The 20970-nt window shown below is 32.5% G+C and overlaps 1 protein-coding gene across 1 annotated transcript; it reads left to right on the top strand.

Annotated features, from left to right (window-relative positions):
• On the top strand, nt 1–20606 carry ralbp1 (ralA binding protein 1). The gene is made up of 10 exons (XM_073849583.1): nt 1–138; nt 3678–4002; nt 6761–7189; nt 9197–9546; nt 11626–11787; nt 15050–15181; nt 15428–15538; nt 15830–15951; nt 16553–16673; nt 17462–20606. Exons 2-10 carry the CDS (start codon nt 3756–3758, stop codon nt 17774–17776), a joined length of 1989 nt encoding a protein of 662 aa, XP_073705684.1. The 5' UTR covers nt 1–138; nt 3678–3755; the 3' UTR covers nt 17777–20606.
• Nucleotides 20607–20970: the final 364 nt, after the last annotated feature.

The following is a 20970-nucleotide window of genomic DNA, read 5'->3' on the forward strand; positions in this document are numbered from 1 at the left end:
GTGGTAGGCTAAGTGAAGACAACTCAAACTCAAACTAGAGCTCCCATAATTCAAGGGGGCTCCAACTGCGCATGCGCGCGTGTCAGATGGGACGTAAACAAGCTACAGGAAGTGCAGCTGTTACATTGGTCATAACAGGTTTGTGAACGGATTATTTTTTAATACATTTGGACTTGTTCTCTAATGTTTTGTCAGTTTTTGGCTTGTTTCATCACTCATACGGTGTATTTGTTTTTTAATTGCTTGAAAGGTTGACTTTGTTTATAAAAGCCGGGGTTCGTTAGCAACCATGCTAGGTTATGAATTTTCCTTTATGTACATTTGAGTGTAATTTCATTAGCACAAATGGCATTACATGTTATTCTCAGAGGTAAACCATATTTCAAGTGTGGTTCATTAATTGTTTGAGCATGTTTAAAGATGTTCTGTCATATGGTCCGTCTTGTGTTTCATTCAACGAAACAGCTGGTGTCAGGAGAGATTTATTATACTGTTTAGTTGAGACAGTCATTTCTTCATAATCTGAATTTCTTCAAAATACCTTTAAAACGCTACGATTGTATGAGTTAAATCTGTGTACCTCTGTTCTGAATGTAATGTGATTTCTTACGGTTTTTTGGATGTGGCAAGGGCAGGGCCCACAGGTATTTTATATATAAAATGGGAAGTTGACATTAAACTTACGCCTAAAACTGATCTAAAAGTAGTGTTTATTGTACAAAGTATGATTATTTTCCATGCACTTTTTAGTTAATATTTTTTTTAACTTAATATTTGTAATTTGTCACAATGCAATATTGTTTAGATGAAAAAAAAATAATTCTAATAAAACAAAAAAAAAAATTAAAATTTAAACTGTGGAAAAACTATAGATCTTTCTCTATATAAATCTTGATGAAAAGACTTCATGTCAATGTTATCTGACAGCTAGTACCTGCTACATGAATATTATTGATATACAGTTGAGATCAAAAGTTTTGCACAGTCTGTAAAATGCTAATTATTTGACCAAAATAGGAGTTTAAAAAATATGTTTTTTATTTAGTACTGATCTGAATAACATATTTCACATAAAAGACGTTTACATATAGTCCACAATAGAAAATAATAGTTATAAAAATGACCCCCTGATTCTTAATACTGTGTTGTTACCTTAATTGATTTTGTGATAGTAGTTTACAAGTCTCTTGTTTGTCCTGAACAGTTAAACTGCCTGCTGTTCTTCAGAAAAATCCTTCAGGTCCCGCAAATTCTTTTGTTTTTCAGCATTTTTGTGTATTTGAACTCTTTCCAAAAATGACTGTATGATTTTGAGATCCAAGGTTCAAACGCTCACTGATGGAAAGAAGGAAACATGATGCACTAAAGGCCAGGAGTGTAAACTTTTGAACAAAATGTGTACATCTTTATTATTTTGCTAAAATGTCACATTTTCATTTGGTACTACCCTACAGAAGCTACAGAAAATACTGCTACAGAAATATGTTCCCCAGAAGACAAAGTAAGTTACATTTATCCTGATAGTTTTCACCCTCTGGCTCTTGATGTATTGTGTTTCCTTTTAAAACTTCTGTAATAGTTACATATGAGTCCCTCAATTGTCCTCGGTGTGAAAAGATGGATCTCAAAATCATACAGCCATTGTTGGAAAGGGTTCAAATACACAAAAATGCTAAAAAAAAAAAAAAAAAGCAAAGAATTTGTGGGACCTGGAGGATTTTTATGAAGAATAGCGGGCAGTTTAACTGTTCAGGGCAAACAAGGGACTCATGAACAACTATCACTAAAAAAACCAACAACAACACAGTATTAAGAATCAACCATTTGTAAACTTTTGAACAGTGAAATATCTTATTCCAGTCAGTACCAAATACAAATAACATGCATTTTGTATGATCGCTATTATTTTGTTAAAATAATTAACATTTTGCAGATTCTGCAGGGTGTATGTAAACTTTTGACATCAACTGTAAATGCATGTTGTTATTATTTAGAGACTTTTGCTAGTAAATTAAACTCAACTTAAAGTCACCATGAACTCAGAAATTACCATATTTAATGTCTAAATATTTCTGGTCTTGCATGTATTTCTTGTAGTTTTTTTTTTTATATCAATATGTAATAACTTGCTCTGCTTAAATTACCCTTACTTCAAAACTAGTTCAAAACCACTTGTTATGATTCAGTCAATTCTCTTTTATTTTTTAATAAAATTAAACCCCTTAACTGTCACTTCCATTTTTGAACAGAGACATGATAATGCAGAATTCAAACCTAGTTTTTTATAATTCATGAACAAAAACATTGTGTAATATGAATTTAATGTACTTTTTCCATGTAAATTCATTGTCTGATTTTAAAATGGCTTTCAAAGGGTGAATTTTGATATTTTAAGTTTTCAACTGATATATCATTTCTTGTGATTTCTAAAGTGTGAGAGAAAAAGGCAACAGGGAAGTCTGTTTGTGACAAAGGTCAGAACTCCTGTTATGAAGTAGATTTTCGAGGTGCACTCTTGTCATAAATGCATCTATTATTTTTCCTACATAATTTGTAACACAAAAAATGTCAAATATCTGTTTAGGAGCCTTAGATCTTTCCGACAATATATAGTTTGTCATGATTAGATTAGGATTTATTTGTAAAATGGTGAAGAAACTTAGGCGTCCCACAGAGTGGACGGGTGACAGTTAAGGGGTAAATCAAATATTTACTGATCATTTTTTATAAAAGAGAATTTTTTAAGTATCATAAATGGCTTGGGACTGAGAAAGTTTATTTAAAGCTCTGTCTAGTTTCTGTTTTTGATCTGTTGTTGGGTTTTAATCATGATTGCAGAAGTGCAGTAAATCATTGAAGAATTTACATATGAAATGGAGAAGGTGACTTTAGTGTTCCAGTTTTTACTTCTCGTCCCATAAACCCATTTTAATTGCAGTGACAGAAAATTCATGAGGTTTTGAGATGCAGAAATCTTTATAGTCACTAGAGGGCAGTGGTATCATATGTCACCCAGGACCACAAAACCAGTTTTTGAAATTGAGGTGTATACATCACCTGAAAGCTGGCGAATAAGCTTTCCTATTGATGTAAGGTTTGTTAGGATATGACAATATTTGGCCGAGATACAACTATTTGAAAATCTGCAATAAAATAATGAGAAAATCACCTTAAAATTGTCCAAATTAAGTTCTTAGCAATGCATATTACTAATCAAAAATTAAGTTTTGATACATTTGCAGTAGGAAATTTACCAAAACATGATCTTTTCTAAATATCCTAATGATGTTTGGCATAAAAGAAAAATCCATAATCTTGATTATTCTTGGCTATTGCTACAAATATACCCATGCCAGGGTCACATTTGTGCCTTATATTAGCTGATTTGAACATTTAATCACGCATAAATTCATACAGAGTTTACATAAAAGGTTTTGAGAGACACCCTAATTGTTTATTTAAAGATTATATGTTTATCTGATGTAAGAACACTGCTGTTTACAAAACACACAGCTGGCATGAGGGCTAAATGTCTGCAAAATGAGTTTCAACAAACACAGGTTGCAGACTTATTGCACAGTTCAGACTCACCGTTGTATATCAGAAAGAGAAAAGACTTAACTACCAACCTGAAATTAAATGTATAAATCTGAAATAGCACTGTTTTTCCCTCTCAGGTGACATGGAGAGGTGACGTGTCATCTGAGCCAACAGCCAATCCCAGAGCATCGTGCTGCGAGGAGCCAATAGCTGAGATGACGGAGTGCTTCCTGCCACCCAGTAGCAGCCCTGCGGAGCAGAGGAGGGCGGAGCATCCTGGGGGCGTGGCTCGTACCCCGAGCTCCGAAGAGATCAGCCCCACTAAGTTCCCAGGTCTGTACCGTACGGGCGACCCCTCACCCCCTCACGACGGACACCACCATGAGCCGCCCGACGTGGCATCCGATGACGAAAAGGAGCACAACAAGAAGAAGAACAAGTTTAAGAAGAAGGAGAAACGCAGTAAGATAAACACACTCACACGCTCTGTATTTACACTCAACAGTGCCCTTATATTGACACTTGCATCTTATGCTGTTGCATTAGATCACAAGATCTAGTAACAGTTATTGCAAATAAAGAAATCACAGGAAAACATTCCGTGCCAGTGTAATTGTAGTATTGCTGAGATGCAATTGTAGTTTTATTAATATTTAATTTGTTTGTTTTTAATATTCTTTTTCACTTTAATTTAAATTTTAGTAATTTAGTTTTTTTCTTTCACTTTTATTACTTTTTTTTAATGTGAACTATAAAAAATATGTAAATATAATAGTTTTTAATACATTTTATTTTAGTTTTAGTTTAAGTATTTCAAGTTGAATAAAATGAAAATGAGAAATGTTGCTTTAGCAGCTAGCTGACATTTTTTCATTCTATTTCAGTTAAAGGTTCATTCTATTTCAAGTAACAATTTTTATGTTTATAATTATTTTATTTATTAATATTATTATTTTAAAAGAAGTCTCTTCTTCTCACCAAGTGTGCATTTATTTGATCTAAAGTACACCAAAAACACTACAATTTTGAAATATTTTAATTGTCTAAAATAACCCTATTTGAATATATTTTAAAATGTAATTCCTTTGACTTCAAAGCTGAATTTTTAGCATCTTTACTCCGGTCACATTATCCTTCAGAAATTGCTGCTCAGTAATATTTATTATTATTATGTTGAAAACAGCTGATTATATTTTTTTCAGGTTTCTTTAATAAATAGAAAGTTCAGAAGAACCGCATTTATCTAAAATAGAAAGCTTTTGTAACATTACAAATGTCTTTATCGTCACTTGTGATCAATTTAAAGCACCCTTGCTAAATTAAATTAATTTCTATAATTTCTTTGGCAAAAAAAAATTATACTGACTCCAAGCTTTTGAATGTTATAGTATATAATGTTACAAAAGCTTTTTATTTCAGATAAATGCTGATCTTTTCACCAAAGAATCCTGAAAAATGTAAATATTCTCAACTGTAAATATTGATAATAATAATAATAATAATAAAATGTTTATTGAACAGCAAATTGGCATATTAGAATGATTTCTGAAGGATCATGTGACACTGAAGACTGGAGTAATGATGCTGAAAATTCAGCTTTGAAATCAATAAATTACATTTTAATAAATTAATTACATTTTAAAATATATTCAAAGAGAAAGCAGCTATTTTAAATAGTAAAAATATTTCACAATATTACTGCTTTTGCTGTATTTTGGATTAAATAAATGCAGCCTTGGTGAGCAGAAGAGACTTCTTTAAAAAAAATTACAAATCTTTCTGCCCAAAAAAATCTGTATCCTGTAACATTTAAGCTGCTGATTTAAATTATTATTATTGTAAGCCATCATATATGCCATTTTTGAGTGTCAAAATGCCTTTTAAAGTCACTGTAACCCTTGCACAACATCTCTGACTCTTTTATGTACAGAAATTAGTTTGACCCAAGTTTGTAATTGGGTAGAATGAATATTCACAAAATATTTATATGGTTGACCTACCTTTTAAAACTTTGAGGTCAGTCTTTATTTATTATATTGAAAGAAATTAATACTTTTATTCAGCCAGGAAGCATTCAATTAATCAAAAATTACAGTAAAGACTTTTATAATATTGCTTTTATAATGAAAGACTTCTATTTCAAATAAATGCTGTTCTTTTGAACTTTCTGTTCATCAAAGAATCCTGAAAAAACATGTATCAGAAAACCATGTTTTATTTTGTTATCATGTTTTTTTTTTTGTATTAGTTAGCTGTGTTTTTTAGTTATTTTTACTTTATATCAAATTGAGATTAATTGCGATGCACAATAAAAAATAATTTTTGAAAATTGTTAAAATCTGTTTTGCTCTTCATATATATATATTCAGTAATTTTTAAGCTCTTATAATTTTTCACAATATTACAGTTTTTACTGTGTTTTTGATCAAACAAATGTAACCTTGATGAGCAGAATAGACATTTTATAAGGAGTATGTATACTATGTCCAAAACATAAAAAAAATTTGACCAACCCCAAACTTTTTTTAATGGTACTTTATATATGAAATATCATCAAAAGGCTACTGAGATATTGTTTTTGTAGCTATAAAACCCAGTTCTACTTCATAGTATGTACTACTGCCCTCAATGTGCAAATGTTCCAGTTTCAGTGCAGAGTGAATTCGTTATTTTCCTGCCGCTATATTTAGCCGCCCTGCAGCAGCAGCCTATTGCACACAAGCAGGAAGTGATGGAGCTTATAAAGACACACCCTGTCCATCCCTGTAGGTGTGTTATAGTGGCTGAGGAGGGGCCGGTCATGAATACTAGCTGATGGGGTCAGAGCCGTGTTAGTGAGCCGCTGATTACTGTTCTGCTCAGGGTGAAGTCGGTGTCAGGACGGGGAAATGGACCACTAAAAAAAGAGCTGGCACAAGGGGATATTGCTAAATTGTAAGCTGACCTCTTTAGAGCAGTTTGGTGTGTTTCTCCTGCTCTCATTCCGTTCTGCTTGTTACAGTCTCACCTAACCTTGAGAGACACAGACGGTGGGATGGGATAGTAAATTTTGCACAGCCGTTAATAGGATGGTTTCTTTATAGCATCAGGTGTTCAAAGAACATTTTTTTTTCTTCTTCTCTTCTCTTCTCTTCTCTTCTCTTCTCTTCTCTTCTCTTCTCTTCTCTTCTCTTCTCTTCTCTTCTCTTCTCTTCTCTTCTCTCTAATCTTTTCTTTTTAGCCGAGGGATACGCAGCATTCCAGGAGGACAGTTCTGCCGATGAGGCCGAGAGCCCGTCAAAGATGAAGCGCTCCAAGGGCATCCACGTCTTCAAGAAGCCCAGTTTCTCCAAGAAGAAAGAAAAGGACTTCAAAGTGAAGGAGAAGGGGCCTAAAGAGGAGAAGGCCAAGGACAAGAAGTCCAAAGACCTGACGGCTGCAGACGTTGTGAAACAGTGGAAAAAAAAGAAGAAAAAGCCCAGCGCCGAGCCCGAACCCGTCATCACGGAGACGCCGACGATGTTCCGGCCCATCTTCGGAGCGCCTTTAGCGGAAGCGGTGAGGAGAACGGCACTGTATGATGGGATACAGCTCCCGGCCATCTTCAGAGAGTGTGTGGACTACATCGAGAGCTATGGCATGAAATGTGAAGGCATCTATCGTGTCTCTGGTATGACCCCATTTTACTTTCCGTGAACTGAAATCTCATGTTTATGTTTAGTTAAAGGAATATTCTGCAAAACATTTAACAAAGATGTTCATTGTGAATCCTGTTGAATTTAGCTGCTCTTGATTTAACCTCTTCACTGTCAATCCCTTTTTTTTTTTACATTTTTATAATTCATGAACAAAAACTTTTACTTTTTTTGTACATCTTAATGCAATATTTGATTTTAAAATGGTTTTCAAAGGATGAATTTTGAGATTTTTAAGTTTTCAACTGATATATCATTTCTTATGATTTCTAAAGTGTGATAGGGAAAAAGGCAACAAGGAAGTCTGTTTGTGACAAACTCCTGTTATAAAGTAGAATTTTGAGGTGCACTCTTGTCATAAAAAATCAATTATTTTTCCTACATAATTTGTACCACACACAAAAAATGTAAAATATCTATTAAGGAGCATTAGACCTTTCCAACAATATATAGTTTGTCATGATTAGATTAGGATTTATTTGTAAAATGCCGAAGTAAACTCAGGCATCCCACAGAGGGGACGGTGACAGATAAGGGGTTAAATATTTATTATTTAAAGCCATTATTTATGCCATTTTTAAGTGTCAAAATGCCTTTTAAAGTCACTGTAACCCTTTGCATAAGATTTTCCTGAATCTTTTATATTCAGAAATTAGTTTGACCCAAGTTTGTATCGGAGCAGAGTAAATATTCACAAAATATTCATATTATTGACTTATCGTTTAAATTTATGGGGGTCAGTCTTTCTTTTTTTGTTGAAAGAAATTAATTCTTTTATTCAGCAAGGAAGCATTAAATTGATCAAAAGTGACGGTAAGGACTTTTGTAATATTACAAAAGATTTCTATTTAAAGTAAATGCTGTTTGGACTTTCTATTCATCAAAAAATCCTGAAAAATGTATTATATCGTCTGAATTGAAATCTCATGTTTATTTTAAAGAAATATTCCGGGTTGTTTTTTAATTATTGCAGACAATTTTAACTCGTACAGAAACAAATGTACAGTAATGCACTGACCTCATGATTAATGATTATTTTATTATTTAAATTATTAGAAATGGTGACCTATAGAGAATCTATTGACACATTGAAATAATTTTTAACCTAAATTATTAAAAAGGAAGTGTTAATGTACGTATAACATACATTATAAAAAGTGAGTGACAAGTCATATATATAGATATTTAAATATATGATATATTTTAAAAAACTCATTATTTATTGTAGAGTTTAAATGTTTGCGGTTTGCATTTTTCTTAGTGTAAAAAAAAAACTAAGATTATGAAAATAGTCATAATATTTGATTTATTCTCAAAATATTACTTCATTTTCATAATCTTAGTTTTTTTTAAAACATTGAAAATAATGCTAACTGCACACTTTTAACTTATTAAAAGAATAAAGTTGAAATATTGCTAGAATAAAGTAAAAAAATAACGAGAATAAAGTCAAAATGTTTTGAGAATAAAGTCGAAATATCAGGAGAATAAAATTGTAAGTCGCTTTGGATAAAAGCATCTGCTAAATGATTAAATGTAACAGTACATGTTATTAATGCAATCGAAGAGGTGAAATATTTCCAAGCATACTATTTTAAAAATAATATGTAATGTGAATTTACCTACATTTACAGTAAGGCAATGTACATAGAGATATTTTCTGACATTTATAAATGTTTTTACTGTCAATTTTGATCAGTTTGAAGCAAACTTGCTTAATAAAACTATTAATTTTTTTCAAAAAATCTTACTGGCCACAAACTTTTTATGGGTAGTTTGTATAAAAATGTAACAAATGTGCAAAGCAAATCTCAACATCTGTAATCTCAGTATGTTTTGTATCTGTGTCCAAATTCAGACTTTTTAAAGGGCTTGGATCGCCCTTTTAATTCAATGCAATTCAATTCAATCACACCGCACACACAAAAATATCACATAAAAATCAAAATCAAATGACTCTTGTCTCCATGTTGTTCCTGAAGGTATGAAGTCAAAGGTTGATGAGCTGAAAGCGTCGTATGACCGTGAGGAGTGTCCGTGTCTGGAGGAGTATGATCCGCACACGGTGGCCAGCCTGTTGAAGCAGTATCTGCGAGAGCTGCCCGATAACCTGCTGGGTAAAGAGCTGGCCCCGCGTTTCGAGGAGGCCTGCGGGCGGCCCAGCGAGGCGGAGAAGCTGCAGGAGTTTCAGAGGCTCCTGGGTGAGGTTCCTGCAGGGAGCAGGCTCATCCTGGCCTGGCTTATCACTCACATGGACCACGTCATCGCCCGCGAGACTGACACCAAGATGAACATCCAGAACATCTCTATTGTACTCAATCCCACCGTACAGGTGAGTTCATGATCAACAGCTGATGTTTACTTGATGCGATATGACTTATTCTGTGGTTGTAGCGGCGTGTCCATCTGAAAATGTTTTGCAAAAAAACTGACATCCTATATTAATCAATTCAAGTCATTTCATCATGCTAAATCATTGTGGGACTTTAAATCTATATAAAATTATGTTTATATATATATATATATATATATATATATATATATATATATATATATATATATATTAAAGTTTATATTTAAATATTTTTATTGAATATTTTAGGCCTATAGAAAAACATTTGTCATAATGATTTGATTCCCAATCACATAAATACTTTTTTTTTTTATAAATCTGCTTATTTTAAAATTATTATATAATATATAATTTATTAAAGTACATATCGAAATATTTTATTGAATATTTTAGGCCTATTGAAAAACATTTGTCATTATAGTTTGATGTCCCATACATTTTTTTTTTCAAATAAGATTGCTTATTTTAAAATGGTTATATAATATAAACAATTTATTAAAGTATACAGTAGTCAACATTTGAAGTGGTTTGATTTCCAGTCACAATAATACATTTTTTTTTAAATATAATATTTTATTTTAAAATTAATAATTTATTAAAGTATATATTGAAGTTTATATTGAATATTTGTATTGAATATTTAGGCCTATAGAAGAATATTTAAATCATAGTTTGATTTACAGTCAGATTAGTACATTTTTTCAAAATTAAATTCCTTATTTTAAAATTATTATATAATATAAATCATTTGTTAAAGTATATATGCAATTTTAAGTAAAGTAAAATTTTAAAGTTATTAAGTCATATAAATAAGTCATTAAAGTGTATATTAAAGTTTATATTTTAATATTTTTAAGAACATTTATCATCATAGTATGATTTCCAATCACATTTTTTTTTTAAATAAAATTCCCTATTTTAAAATTATTATATAATATAAATAAGATTATAAAATTTATAGTGAAATATTTGTATTGAAAATTTTAGGCCTATAAAGATAGTTTAATTTCCACATTAATACATTAAAAAAATTCCTTATTATGAAATTATTATATAAGTTATTAAAGTTTATATTGAATATTTATATTGAATAGTTAGGCCTATAGAAGAATATTTAAAACACAGTTAAAAAAAAATCCTTATTTTTTTGTTTATAATATATAAAATATAGAAATATAGTTTTTAATTTTCCAAAAATGATCAAGACTTGCTTTTTATTTATATATATTTTTAAATACAGCGATTCACGTTTCTTATGAATAAATATTGTGAATAATATTGGGTGTTTTGCCATTTGCAATATTTTTTTTTTTAATATTCAACACAATATATATATAACTTATTAACAATAAATGCATTTATTTACTTATGTGTTTTATCTTTTAAGTCTATAGAAGAACATTTTTTATAATGGGTTGATTTGATTACATTCTGTCCCATATAAAATCAAGAGGTTTTGAACAAAAAATAAAGAGTTTTATATGTTGTTGTTTTTTTTTTTTCAAAATATTTTTTAAATGTTATTAGTACTTTTATTATTGTTGTTTTGAATACAGAATTCCATACAGAAACTTCATAATCTTTCTTAAATGTCATGAACAATATTGGTCCTTTTCCCTTGTGCAATATTTTGTAAATATTCAAGTATGTCCAGATTTGCAAAAAGTTAATTTTGCAGCCTGGATGGAAGTCCGTAGTAAAGATTTATTCTGTATGCGAAGTTTAGTATAGCGTTTCTAATCATCATTAATGGTGTTACAGTCGATGATTTTGAATGCATTTCTGCTCTCAGACTGAAGGTTGTCCTACTTTATAGTCTCTCAGGACACATAGAGGATAGAGGTGCCCTCATACTGCTAATGAGATCTTTGTTTGGGGTCATTTTTATTTGAGAGAGACTGCAAATGATGTGGAAAACAGGGGGTGGGACATGATTGGGTAATAACACAGTAAATGTACCTCTCATAAACAGTGGTTCTGTCTATTTTTAAGGTTTGCTATGATTGTTTATTCCCGTATGACACAAAATCAATCCTTTGCTCCCTCTCTGGTTTGTAGATTGGAAACCGTGTGCTGTACGTGTTTTTCACTCACGTCCGTGAGCTCTTCGGTGATGTGGTTCTGAAACCGGTCGTCCGTCCTCTGCGTTGGTCCAATATGGCCACCATGCCGACCCTACCTGAGACCCAGGAGAGCATTAAAGAGGAGATCCGCAGACAGGTGGGTCACAGGACTAAAACAAAACTTTAAATAAAAGAAGTGTGTCAATCTCTCATCCCAAAACTTAATCAAAAGATGATGAAATTCTATTGTGCATAATGAATAATGCAGGGCTTTTAAGATTTTCATGCCAATTCTGTCATTTTGAGATCCAGATCATATGACTTACCTGGAAGAGGAAGCTGTATCATGGAAGAAGTTTTCATGTTTTACATAAAATAATGCGTTTTATTGTGTCACAGGCAAATGTGACCCTAGAACAAGGAAATGCGTGTGATATTCAAAACAGGAGATCTAGTCCAAACTCTGTGAGTGAGGAGAGAATGGAAACAAAAACAGATCTGGAGCAGCGAAAACAAAAATAATCCTGATGTGTGTGAACCTATAGCTGCCGTCACATGGCTTCAACATACTAACAGTAACTGTATTTTATAACTGTAAGGTTGCTCTCGTTCTCAGTTTTGTTGGTTAGATGTATTAACAAGACATAAATGAGTCAATAGTTAAACAATGCGAGTAAAAAGTTATAAAATGAATGCAGCTCCAATCATTTGATGAGAAATGTGATGAAAAGTTCATATTGAAAAAAATAGCTTTTACTTTTTCCCCACTCCACAAACTCTTTCTTCTCGCATTAAAACATATCAGCTTTAGCTATAAATTTTGTGAATAATATTGTGTGTTTTTCTATTTGTAATATTTTGTAAATATTAAGCACGTTATATATAATTTATTAATAATAAATGCATTTATTTATTTTTTGTTTGTACCTTTTAGGTCTATAGAAGGACTTTTCCTATAAGTTGATTTGATTACATTTATTTCAGTTCTGAAATCAAGAGGTTTTTTAATAAAACTGAAGTGTTCTTTGTGTTTTATACAGTTTACATCCCTTTCAGAATCTGCAAAATGTTAGTTTTCACCAAAATAAGAGGGATAAACAAAATGCATGCTTTTGTTTATTTAGTACTGACCTGCATAAGATATTTCACATAAAAGACATTTACTTATAGTCTGCGAGAGAAAATAATAGTTGAATTCATAAAAATGACCCTGTTCAAAAGTTTACACCCCATTGATTCTTAATACTCTGTTGTTACCTGAATGATCCACAACTGTATTTTTTGTTTAGTGATAGTTGTTCATGAGTCCCTTGTTTGTCCTGAACAGTTAAACGGTCTGCTGTTCTTCAGAAAAATCCTTCAGGTCACACAAATTCTTTGGGTTTTTAGCATTTTTGTGTATTTGAACCCTTTCTAACAATGACTGTATGATTTTGAGATCCATCTTTTCTCACTGAGGACAACTGAGGGACTGAAAATAAAAAGATATTTAGGAAAAATGTACACATCTCCATTCTGTTCAAAAGTTTTCACCCCTTGCTCTTAATGCATCAGTTTTCTTTCTGGAGCATCAGTGAGCATTAAAACTGTTTCATTTGTGAAGAACAGCAGGCATTTTAACTGTTCAGGACAAACAAGGGACTCATGAACAATTATCACTAAACAAAAAAAAACTGCTGTGGATCATTCAGGTAACAACACAGTATTACGAATCAAGGGGATGCACATGAAAAAGTACAAAATTTTTGTATAGCTCCAGTCATTTGATGAGTTTTTATCGAAATCCCTGACTTTTTATTCCAGATTGCTGAACAGTTTGACAGTTTAAGATCTCATCCAGAGCTCTAGTAGAGACTGGGGTCTTTTTTAGGAGAAAAGTCTGAGAAATAGACATAGCATGAGAAAAAGCGACCTTAATTGTTATAGGACATTTGGGGAGACTCGTTCGTGAGTTATAGAGAAATTCTGGAAACCTAAAATTGTCACCAAAGAGCCTAAAAAAGCTTTTTCAGTTTCAGCCGAAATGGTTTAAGAGAACCGAAATCATTAACCAAAACAGTGACATTTAATTAGTGCATCTCCGATGACACATACGTAACCTGTTAGTGATGTTTCATTAAAAATGTGACCCTGGACCACAAAACCAGTCATAAGGGTCAATTTTGGAAGTTGAGATTTATGCATCATCTGAAAGCCGATACATACATTTTCTTAATGATGTATGATTTGTTAGGATAGGACAATTTTTAGCTGAGATACAACTATTTGAAAATCTGGAATCTGAGGGTGCAAAAAAATCCAACTATAGAGAAAATCGCCTTTACAATTGTCCAAATTATGTACATAGCGATGCATATTGCTAATCTTAAATTAAGTTGTGATATATTTACAGCAGGAATTTTACAAAATATCTTCATGGAACATGATCTTTACTTAATATCCTAATGATTTTTGGCATAAAAGATTATTACAATTAGGGCTGGGCAATTTGGCTTAGAATCAAAATCTCGATTAATTGAACATTTTAACCCGATTACGATTAATGAACGATTATTTTATTTATTAATAAAATTATATTTAATTATATTTATATAATAATTATTTTTTTGCCCTCATAGTTCACTGACAAGTTTTGTACAGTAAATATGTTCACATATTACAAGCGAGAGATTTTTGGATGAAGGGTGCATTACTTGATTTTAAAATAATTGAAGGAAACACACTATCTACGATCTATGATTATTAATTGAACATCAGTGTTGAACAACTGAAATTAAAGCAAGCATTGCTTAAAACGAAAAGTCACATTTTTCTTAAATTAGTGAAAATAAATAACTTGCACTATTGGAAACAAAATAAATAATTTTCAATGTTTTTCATATTAAAAGTAGAAAATAAGCAGTATCTCCTCTAAATAAAATTACCCTTGTATATCCTGTAAATACTTTTTACTGTATAAATACTGTTTAAGCTCTCCATCGACATGTCGGCGGAATAACGTAAAGGAGCGCTTGTGTTTTTTAAAGGGAAAGTAATTGAAATAATCTTCCTGGAAAAATTTTAACGATTATAGGTTCTGAATGTCGATTTCGATTATTTTTCGATTAATCGCCCAGCCCTAATTACAATCAATTTTTAGCTATTGCTACAAATACATCCATGCTACTTTAGACTGTTTGTATAAGTCTGTTATGACTGAATCTGTCATGATTGTTTGTTATGTTTATATATTTCAACAACAAATGGAAACAGAAGCACAATTCTATTTTTTTATGCAAATGTCTGTATACTCAGTTTAAATTTAGATTTAAGTATTGATTATTTGACAGATTATTTTATTATTAAATAAAGATTATTGAAACTTCTTCAATTCTGGCATTACTAGTGATTTTTACATGTGTACATGTGTTTTTCTGCAGGAGTTCCTCTTGAACCGTCTGCATAGAGATCTGCAGGCTGGTGTGAAGGATCTGTCCAAGGAAGAGAGACTCTGGGAGGTGCAGCGGATTGTCACCGCACTAAAGCGCAAGCTCCGTGAGGCCAAGAGACAGGCAAGAGCTCTGAATCCTGCTTTATTGCACATTATTACATACAATCTGTTTGCTTGTCTGAGAAAGATCTGAGAAATGAAAACACAGCAAGGGATTTTAGTGGAAAACTAGATTTGCATTTCCTTACAGAAAGTACAATGTTGACATTTTAAGTTGGAAACATGTTATCAACTCAAATACTGTTAGAAAGAGAGAGGTGTAAACCTCCTCATGTGTTGTTTCTTCTCTGTCCCACTGAATCTCCAGGAGTGTGAAACTAAGATCGCGCAGGAAATCGCCAGCCTATCCAAAGAGGACGTATCAAAGGAGGAGATGTCTGAGAACGAGGAGGAAGTCATTAATCTTCTCCTGGCACAGGTGAGGCCACCTGCTTGGACGCTGCCACTACCTACACTGTGTTTTAGACACTGAAACGGCTTTCTGACAGATAAACAAATCAGCTGGTCAATGATAAGCAACATTGTGCTTTGCATAGTACTTGCCCCTGCTGTTTTTCAACACATGAACCTATAGGAACACATAATGTGCAAATGCTTGCATGCAAACGTAAGCAGCATGTTCCAGTTCTGTTGGAACAATTGGGATGCAGCCGATGATTCTGTCTGTGTGATATTTGGTTTTGGGTTGTTTGTCTGCCGCCCCCTGCAGGAGAATGAGATCCTGACAGAGCAGGAGGAGCTGATATCATTGGAGCAGGTGCTGCGGCGGCAAATTGCCACAGAGAAAGAAGAAATCGAGCGACTGCGTGCAGAGATCGCAGATATACAGAGGTGAGAGTTCACATGCAGGGAAAATTATCAAATTTGTTGCTAGTTATAATAATGTGTGAACATAATTATGCAATTTTTGTGGAAAGCAACACAAGTCTGTTCTGCTTACCAAGGCTGCATATATTTGATCAAAAATATATCACATCATCCTTCGGAAATCATTCTAATATGCAAATTTGCTTAAGAAACAGCTCTTATTATTATCAATGTTGAAAACATTTGTGCTGCTTCATGTTTTTGTGAAAACCATGATACACCGCCATTCAAGTATTTAATGCAAGGATGCATTCAGTTTATCACATCACAAAAGATTTCTGTGAAATAAATGCTGTTTTTTTTAAACTGTCTGTTCCTCAGATAATCTTGGAAAAATGTTAAACGACAAAAACAGTCATAATAATAATGCATCTTGAGCATTTTTGAAGGATCATGCGACACTAAAGGCATAAGAATCTTCTTCTTTTTTCTTTCAAACATGAATTATTTATTATTCCACCCTTTGAATATTAGTGTATGTGCAGTTGCCAGTGAATTGGGTCAAAATGGTTTCTTTCTTTAACTCTGTGTCTTTCTTTTTCTGCTTGAAATGACACACACATAGCCGTCAGCAGGGCCGCAGTGAAACAGAGGAGTATTCATCAGACAGCGAGAGCGAGAGTGAAGATGAAGAGGAACTGCAGATGATTCTAGAAGACCTGCAGAAACAGAACGAAGAGCTGGAGGTGAGAAGGAAGGATGTGAAGATTTGTACAAAGTTGTAATTTAATTGACCATTTGCTGACCTTTGACCTATTTAGTTACTGCTGCTAAATTTGTCAAGCTTTCCTGTTTGCATTTGCTTTGTTGCAGGGTTATAAAACAAGTACACTACCAGTAAAAACATTTTTTTATCTTTTTTAAAGAAGAACATAAAATTATTGTCTTCGGTTTTTACAAAGTGTAGCCACTTTTGAGCGCTTCCCGCGATCCATCTTGTAGACTGACGTTTGCATTACCACGTAAGGTCCTGGCAGATTGCCTGCGCTGAAGGTTGCCAGATGAAAAAATGCACCCAGGAATGGAAAGGAATCGAAATTAGAATTTTATTCGAAAGTATTCGATTCTTCATCTTAAGTATCCGATTCCAGAATCGGAATCGATTTTCGATTCCCAACCCTACATATAACTTTACTCTAGTACATGGTGGCTAGCTAAAAGTTTTATATATATATTTTATTTCAGTTAGCATTTATTTTATTTCAAGTAATGGAAATGTTTTTGTCCAACCAGTTACCAATAGAAAAATTCAAGTGCCATCCTACATATTTTTTCTTATTCAAGAAATATATTGTTTTCATTCTGAAATACATCACAATAGAAAAGCCAATTCTGCCAGTTTTAATGTGCAGAGTCACTTGGTATCCGTGAATGGCTAATTATTTATTACTTGCTGCTTAGCATTTGCCCTGAACTACTCATTAAATTCTATGCACCAATCTCATCCTTATTTTCATTTTGCTTCTGTCTCCAGAATAAAAACACTCATCTGAATCAGGCCATCCATGAGGAGCAGGAGGCCATATTGGAACTGCGTGTTCAGCTCCGCCTCCTTCAGAGTCACAAGCTACAGCAGGATCTCCCAGCCCCGCCCACTTCTGAACAGGCCCCGCCCTCCCAGCCCAGCCCAGAGGAACAATCTAGAGCGGACGAGCCAATCAAACGTGCCACAGCGGTCGCCGTAGAATCCACTGCCGTCCCCTCCGTTACCACCCCAGCCAACGGGAAGCCTGGAAAAGATGCCATTAAGCCATCGCCCAGCAAAGACAAGAGGGAGGCCAACCTGTAAACCATCTGACCGTCACTACACCTGCGCTTGTGTTTGCTCATCACATAACCGTGACATCTTGGGTCAAGGGTCAGCAAGGTGAAGTGAGATGTTCATTACACTGGGAAGAAACTGGACAGCAGAGGACAAGGCGAGATGTGATTTGTAGGTCAATAGGTCTTAAGAGAGGCAAGTATGGGAAACATTTCCGATTGGCCATTATCACAATGGAGTCAAATTGGATTCTTTTGATATTGATGTTTAAGTTTGTGAAATCACAATCAAATCTTTGTGAGTGCTCAGATTCGTGCCCTTTGACCCCTGTCTAAACAGACAGACTAATTCTAATCAGTTTTTCTCGAAATAGTTAAGAGTATTAGGGTTTTGGTTTAAAAATCCCAAGTTGTTAAAAAAAAGTGAATCTTTCTTGTCCAGGTCAATATTTTAACTCCAAAATCAATAGAAAAATATGAATTATTATATTATATTATAATATTTTGTTAGTGCTAGGCAATGATTAATTGCATCCAAAATTAAATTTCTGTGTACATAATATGTGTGTGTGTAGTGTGTACATTTACTATGTATGAAAAAATGCACACACATGCATGTGTGGTATGTTAATATATTAAATATATTTATATATAATATAAATTATATGAATATACATATATACATGTAAATATTTTCAAAATATACACTGTGTGTGTGTTTTTATTTATACATATATACATAACTGTACACAGTACACACACATATAAACAAAAACTTTTATTTTGGATGCTATTAATCATTGCCCAGCACTAATTATATTGTAATGTATTTATATAATATAATATAATACAATATTAAGTTTGCATTATGAAAATGAATGCTGTTTTTTAAGGCTTTTTTTGTATTCTAACATTATTTACCTTAAAAGCAGGATTAAATTAAAAATTTGTAATGCAATTTAATTTTAATATAATACAATATTATGTCATATTATGTTATATATTAATTTTGCATTACGAAAATTAAGCCTGTTTTTAAGGCTTTTTTTGCATTCTAACATTATTTACATTAATATTAAAACACTTTTCCACATACTTCCATTACCTTAATTAAAAAAAAAAATATGACCGAAATATAGAAAAAATATTGATATATTATTTACGTTATAAAGTATTTATCATGAAAAATATATACTGCACATATGCTGCATTTATGCTGATTTAAATGTAAAAAACATTTAATTATTGTATTTGAACAATTTAGTCATTAAATTAATGTCAAAATGCAAAAAAAAAAAAAGTTTCAGTTTATGCAAACGTATTTTTCTTTTAAATTTTGGGTTCAAATATACAAAAGCTTTTTTTATGGAATAAAAATATGAATTGCAAGTTTTCATCTTATAATTGGAGAATTGCAAGATATAAATTCAGATTTCTGACTTTTTTGTTGCAATTACTTCCTTTTTTGCTTATTCCATGAAGTAAACAAGCATTCTTGGAAATGTTTTTTTTTTTTAAGATTCACTTAAATATTTCAAGCATTTCAAGAAACATTAAGCACTAATAGGATGTTATGACACAACACTTTTGCAACCTGTGTGAAAACTTCAAACCACAGGTGACGAACGTCCTTATATTCCGTGTTCATGTTTCATTCAATCATTTCAGACAAGCAGATTAACCTTATTGGGTATTATTAACACATGCATTTTAAATATACAGTTTAGCTCAATTAAATCCCAAATGAGGAATTGTGTTTAGAAATATCCTGGATGTCTATTGCCAATGCAGAAATCATAACAGGCTGCCAGCTCTCCGGTTATGGGTCCAGGTCTAGAACGGAGATCAAACTGAGTGGAAAATCACTGAAAATGAAGTCGTGTGTTTTCTGAAACCACTGTGCCATAGGTGACTGTGTGTAGCCTCTGAAGATGCTCTGGGACATTGTCATACAACTAGATTGTATTTTTACCTAAGATATTCAAAGGAGACGGTTTTGAAAGTTATTTGATAATCAATGTATATACATCTAATCTGTAACTGCACTAAAACTAAATAATAGAATACCGTTTGTTCTGGAATAGGTGACATTTTTTAGTTAGTACGTTCACGTAATCTCACGCAATGTGTTTTAAAACAATTTTTGAGTCTGAATTATTTTTGATCTATGATGAAGTTTGAGGGGTCATTATGGGTGTTTTCAATAAGTTTAGGTGATCAGAATCAAAGAAAAAATATTTTGCGTTAATAAAATGAAGCTTAATTTTCTTAATGCAGAAAATTAATATTTTTTTTCTTTTGATTTGGGGTGAAATATGAACAGTGGGTTTTGGCACAGTTGTTACAGATGTTCTGACACACCGATCGATAGTCGTTTTGGAAACTTGCACTAGATTGTCACCAGTTTTTCTCTTTTTTAATACCAATATTCTATTCACTTTATTTTGTGATTATTATTTTTGTCTCATGTGCTTGTTGAATGCTAGTGTACTACTGGATTATTGAATATTATTATACTCTTTCAGATATAACACATTTCTACCCTTATTTTCTTTTTGTTTGTTTTTCTCTCTTGTCAAGCTGTCAAGTTGCAAGTTGCATTTCAGAAATACTGTATAATTCTAATCAAAGCTATTGACGGACTGATTGTCAACTATATTATATGTAAAAAAAAAAAAAAAAGCTCTTTTTTCCCCCTTAAATGTCTCTCTGTTAGAACTCGTCTCAAAGAGATACATACCCGCTCATCTACTTTTGGAAATGATTCGTTTTTCATATTATAAACAAAGCTTTTGTAGCTCATGATCATTGCAAACTGAATGTTGGCATCTGAAATAAAATGATAGGTTGAACAGTAATTCAAGTTTGAAGATTTTTCAGTGGAATACAAAATATGAAGGATTGGCGATGATCATGCTGGGTGACCTCAGTGACTGCTCTGATTAGTGTTACCACCGTTATGATAGATGGAGGTATGTGGTCTAATTTAACACAAGAAGCTTTGAGATGACGGTTTTCTCTGTTTTAACAGGTTTCTGGAGGTCTTCTTTGATTTGCACAGACTAGTCAGTGTAAGTTACCAGGCAGAGAAAACCACTGGGTGCAAAGTCTAGAAATCTAAGACCATCTAATCATGCTGTGATTTACACAGCATTCATTTTTTTTGTTTTATTGCAAATTAATTTGCACTATAATAATGATAATAATGAGTATAAATACAGC

This window comes from Garra rufa, chromosome 10 (genome assembly GCF_049309525.1).
Source record: "Garra rufa chromosome 10, GarRuf1.0, whole genome shotgun sequence".
NCBI lineage: Eukaryota > Metazoa > Chordata > Actinopteri > Cypriniformes > Cyprinidae > Garra > Garra rufa.

What these genes read in the sequence shown, in the direction of transcription:
- ralbp1 (XM_073849583.1), top strand. Translation starts at nt 3,756, where the DNA reads ATGACGGAGTGCTTCCTGCCACCCAGTAGCAGCCCTGCGGAGCAGAGG. An exon ending in TCCGTGAGGCCAAGAGACAG is followed by an intron (nt 15,182 to 15,427) that starts GCAAGAGCTCTG and finishes CTGAATCTCCAG; the next exon opens with GAGTGTGAAACTAAGATCGC. An exon ending in AACAGAACGAAGAGCTGGAG is followed by an intron (nt 16,674 to 17,461) that starts GTGAGAAGGAAG and finishes TTCTGTCTCCAG; the next exon opens with AATAAAAACACTCATCTGAA.